The sequence below is a fragment of the Halyomorpha halys genome, unplaced genomic scaffold (genome assembly GCF_000696795.3).
Source record: "Halyomorpha halys isolate HHAL.00 unplaced genomic scaffold, Hhal_1.1 Scaffold118.1, whole genome shotgun sequence".
Taxonomy (NCBI): Eukaryota; Metazoa; Arthropoda; class Insecta; order Hemiptera; family Pentatomidae; genus Halyomorpha; species Halyomorpha halys.
In genome coordinates this window covers 217647-222797 of record NW_027106719.1, presented here as the reverse complement: position 1 = coordinate 222797, position 5151 = coordinate 217647, and the positions used below count along the sequence as shown (strand labels likewise).

The 5151-nt window shown below is 33.3% G+C and overlaps 1 protein-coding gene across 1 annotated transcript in view; it reads left to right on the top strand.

Annotated features, from left to right (window-relative positions):
* Positions 1–228: 228 nt before the first annotated feature.
* Positions 229–5151, top strand: part of LOC106678005 (uncharacterized) — a 10916-nt gene continuing 5993 nt past the window's right edge. The window contains exons 1-3 of the mRNA XM_014416271.2: positions 229–533; positions 683–782; positions 2834–3189. Coding sequence (XP_014271757.1) covers positions 364–533; positions 683–782; positions 2834–3189 — 626 coding nt within the window. The 5' untranslated portion in view covers positions 229–363. The remainder of the gene's footprint in view (positions 534–682; positions 783–2833; positions 3190–5151) is intronic.

Genomic DNA, 5151 nt, shown 5'->3' with positions numbered 1-5151 from the left:
ACATAAAAAAGAAAATGGCTTAAAATATAGTTATTAAGAAGTTTTTCAACTATGGATACTGTTCGATAAGGTACAGAAGTGTATTAAATTCTGGATTTGAATGTTGTTTGATGTTTCACAGTTATTTATTATAAATGTGTTCTGAATAAAAATATTAAACAATAAAAAGGTAGTACTAAAGAAAACTAAATTATTTAGTTTATAAGCTTATAAAATTCAACATATGTTCATCAAATCTAAGATGGCCATGTTAATAGATAGGTAGTAACAAAATTAAATATTGTCTAAAATCTAATTTGTTCCGTTATTATGGTACCTTTTCGAAAAAAACTTTTAAAAGTGCGGTAATTTCATGCTCAGGAGATGACTTTAGCTGCTACCAAGGTATGTAAGGAACTAAAATTGGAAAACGAAGAGCTCAAACATTTACTGTTGAAGTTGATGTCAAAATATAAAACCTCAGAAATTAAAAGGAATGTGTTGTTAAAAAGAAATGCTATGTTGATTACTGATAACCGCAATCTCCACAAACAGTAATGCACTAAGTATTATATTGTACATTTGGTTGATTGTGTTGATCAATTGAAAGAAACTTTAACTTATGGGAATAAATAAAAATAAAATAACTAATATTTAGTTTGCATACACGGTACGTATGGTAATCCTTACGACTTATTTTTAGGCTCCTCGAATCAACAAAGAAAAAAATCATATCAGAGAAAGCAGTTACATCATACCAAGAGGCTTTGAAATTATTGCAAAATGAATTAAAGGAGTTGAAGGTAATACATTATTTTTCGATTATGCTTAGTAAAAAATGAACAGTCAAATAAAAAATAAATCAAGTTCTGTTTATCTGGTGTTATAGTGAAAGTGAACTTAGTACGTCAAAATTATCATGACTACGTCCAACATTTTCAGCAGCTAATTAAATTGTTTCCATTGATAGTAGGCTGTTAGAAGAAGTATTTGAATGATTATTATTTTGTAGGAGTGAAATATCCGATTGTAACGGCTTATCAGGCCACTACAGGAATAGTTCATCAAAAATTTGCTAAATTCACCTCCTCTTTCTCTGAATTAGATGTGTTTTTTTCCCCATAAACAATAATAAAATGAAAAACCGTCGAAAACGGACCCTCAGTAGAAAAACTACGGTATATTGACTTTAAAAATTATAAACATGTTCTGAAAGACATTTGGAGAGTTACCATTTATATTTTTTTAAATGTCTTGGAAACTATTCAGATTTTTAAATTATAATTTTTTTGAAACCCCTAAAATTGAATCCTCCAAAACTACACTGTCCGAAGTTTTTTTTATAGAATTTTTAGTTTCGCAATTTTTTTAAATTTGCAATAATTTCAAAGCCGTTTTTGTGATACATTCCTTCAAGTGTAGCTTCCTTCTACTATTTCTAATTAACTAATTAGGAACTGCCGTCAAAACCAAGTGACCAAGAGCCCAACAAGCATTACAGCCCAACAAGGTGCAACCTCGCGGCAAAAAGTGAGCCGCGACTCAAGATACAATTGTCGAATTTTAATTTGTGTTAATTTCTTGTACATAATTTAAATTATATTTATTTCGAAACGAGATGTGAGCGTGCGCGACCTAATGGGAAACATCAAAATCGGGACCATAGTCTACAGGAGATTGTGTACTAATAGAGGAAAGGAACTGCAGAGATATGAGGGACCCTCATAGTGGTTGTGATAAGGGGACATAATGCAGTCACAGTTGAAAGCTTGCGTGGACCTAAAAAGAGGAGGACAGTACACATTGAACAGCTAAAAATCCCGAATTCATAGAGGCAAGAGTGCCCTTATTAGCAATGAGTATAAGATTGTGCAAAATGTGTTTTTTTTTTGTTTAGTTGTTCTTTTTTTTATTCTTACTATTGATTCGTAAAAATGTGTTATAAGCCCTTAGTGCGAGCTAGAAGAATCAATTTTCGTACTAATAAATTTTTCTGTTACTCTTTTAATCACGTGTATCTTATTTTATTTATTTTTGTTTGTAATGCGGAGGTATATATTTTAGTTTTACTCTTGTTTTAAATTGTTTTTCTTTATTGTTGTTTGTCATGTCATTGTATAAGGTTGTATAAGGTTGTCATTCTATTGTATAAGGTTTACTAGTAATGTTTGTCTAATGTTATTGTCCAAAGGTTATTGTAAATAGTGTTTCCTATTTTTTTAAATATATGTTATTGTATTGTGCTATATAAGTGTACGAGGACTGTTCGTAAACTAGTGGGAGGAGTTACGGTTGAGTGAGATGTCAGCTGACAAAGGCCGTCAGGTGAATGAATCGATCAGGATCTTTATATATAGAAGTGCTGAACACAATAAAAGTCAGTCTTGTTTAGGCACTTAGAGAGTATTCTTCCGTCATCCTTTTCTTTTTTGTTTTTCTACGCCAAGACATAACATATTTATATATCACTTTTAATATGTTTTATTACCTAGGTCATTGCCTCGAGCGATGAGGTACGATACGCCACCAAAAGAACTTACATTTAATTTCCATTTTCTCTTATCCCAGTTAATCTTTCCCGATACATATCTATATATATGGCAATATCATAGATAATTAAATCACCTAGAGCGGACCAGTATTAACGATTATACAGCAAAGTTATCTGTTACCATTTATGTTACTATAGTTACCGTCTTTTCATTTCATCTATATATTAATAGATATCAAAATTTCAATAGTGTTCAATTAATGCTCATACACATCCTCAAATATAGCAATAGCGGATCATTATATCTGCTAACATTTAATAATATCCTCGTTTATTTATAAGTGGTTTATATCTTACTTCCAGGCTGAAACATCAAGTGGAGTTACGACATTAAATACTTTATCAACAGCTAAACCTGTTGTTAACATGGCAATGGATAAATCAGTCCAACAAAAAGAAGAAAGTGAACAATATTTTGAAGTAAGCGACGAAAGTGTACGTGGTAGACGATCTTGTAGCCTCACCTCATATGATAGTCCGCTACAATCCATAGCGGGAACTTATCTTAGTGATGACATGACGGAAGCAGCAGCTCAAAGACCTTTCACTGCACCACAAAAATATGAATATGGGATGTGCTCTGACGTAGAAGCATATTTTCAAATTCCAGAAAAAAAATCTGAAATCCATTGTGGAGAATTGACTAATGACGTTACTAAGTAAGCATATGATTAAACATATACTAATGTTATTTCTCTTCTTTAAATTGACGCTGAACATTAGTTGTAAAAATAAAGTTAATGATATAACAGTGTTCCCAGTGCTGTTAAGTATATTTCCACTAACTTTACAATACATTAATTGAAGGTTCTCTCTTTTAAGAAAATTGCAGCTTTTCAAGTAATTTTTTTAACTGAACAGATTTAGTTATAAATTCAAAGTTATAAGTTCAATAGTCAAAATTTTCCAAAAAGAGAGAACATTTAATTGTATTATGAAGAAGATGGTCAGGGGTACGGTCACAAGAAAACAAAAATAGTTAACTATTTATTTGCCGACGTTTCGCTCCACTTTGTAGTGCTTCAGGGCTAAATAGATACAAAAACAACTAAAATTATTCTGACATAATAGGATAAAATACAAAAGGTAAATTAAGGTAGGGTTAAATGTGATAAAACAAAATTTAACACACTAAAAAACAGAAAATTAAGAAGTTAGTCAAGATTACACAAAAGTCGAGAAAAAAATAATTACGTTTGGATTGGGTGCTCTAGGTTAGGGAAGAAATATTTTGTTAGTCTATATGAGTTGCCGCCTCGTATTAACCATGGTGGGAGTGTCAAGAATCATTCTTCGGGACTGCCAACAAATGAATGTTAGATGCTCCAGGTGAGAATCGAACCCACAAAAAGTTCCGAACTGAGCGCACTGGGACCAGCGCCCAACCCACACGGCCAGCAAGCCAGTCTAAGAAGTTCTTTACAGTAATCCATATTTTGTTTGATCCCTGGTCGCTCCAGTTATTGTGTGAAGACGCTTATTTCATATTTTTGGAATCTATTCTGCTACTAAATTCGAAACCATATACCAGAGCAAAATAAAACAAAAATGTTTACTACTCCTACGACTCAATGTTCAAGGCAGTTTCAGTTTTATTATTTTAATAGAAAATCCTGACACTCAATGGGAGTTAATAAATATATAAATAATGTGTCCTTCATTATTAATGGGATGCGATTTCTATACTATATTCACGCCTGGAGTCCTCGTTTCCTTAAAACCGGGTTTCCTAGAACATTGGAGTTGTGTTACGGGGAATAAAAATTTTACTAGTTCGACATCTGAATGGTAAGAGGGATCCAGAGGAAACTTGTGTTATATCATCTCGTTGTTATATATCGGGTTGCAAAATAAGTTACTGGTGATTTCAATAAAAACTTCAGATTCTTGTAAATATTTTTAATCAATTATATATGACCCATTTTGATCTATTACATGTTGCCATCTTTCAGGTAATTTTTTAATTCCGTCCCCCCAGAACTCAGATTTTTGCGCAATGAACTCCTCTATGTGCGTTTTGCAGTCTCCAGCGAATTAAAGTGTTTCCTGTTAAGAGAGTTTTGAAGGGAAAATCAAATAAGTGAAAATCTGTTGGGGCAAGGTCTGATGAATAGGGTGGGTGGGGGATCACATCACAGCCAAACTTTAATGATTTCTGCCAGGTCTACAAAGACACGTGAGGACGGGCGTTATCGTGACTATTTCTTTGCGATTAGCCAATGCTGGACGCTTTTGCTCAACCGCTGCCTTTAAATGTTCCACAGTATACTTCAGAATTAATGGTCTGGTTGGGCGGAAGGAGTTCAAAATAAAGGACATCTTGCCAATTCCACCAAATGCGTAGCAAAACCTTTTATGGATGTAATCCTCCTTATGGTGTCGTTAACGGCGAGTCACTTTCCCAAGGACTTTTTCCTCACAATATTATTGTACAGGAGCCACTTTTCATCCGCAGTTATCGACCTCTTTAAAAATTGATCATGAACATTGCGTTTCAGGAGGGAATCGCTAATGGACATGCGGTCCAATAAATTCTTTTCCGTCAAATTGTGGTGAACCAATATATGTCACTTCGAGAAACATATCCCACTGCCCCTAAATGCATGAGATATGTTAAGCGT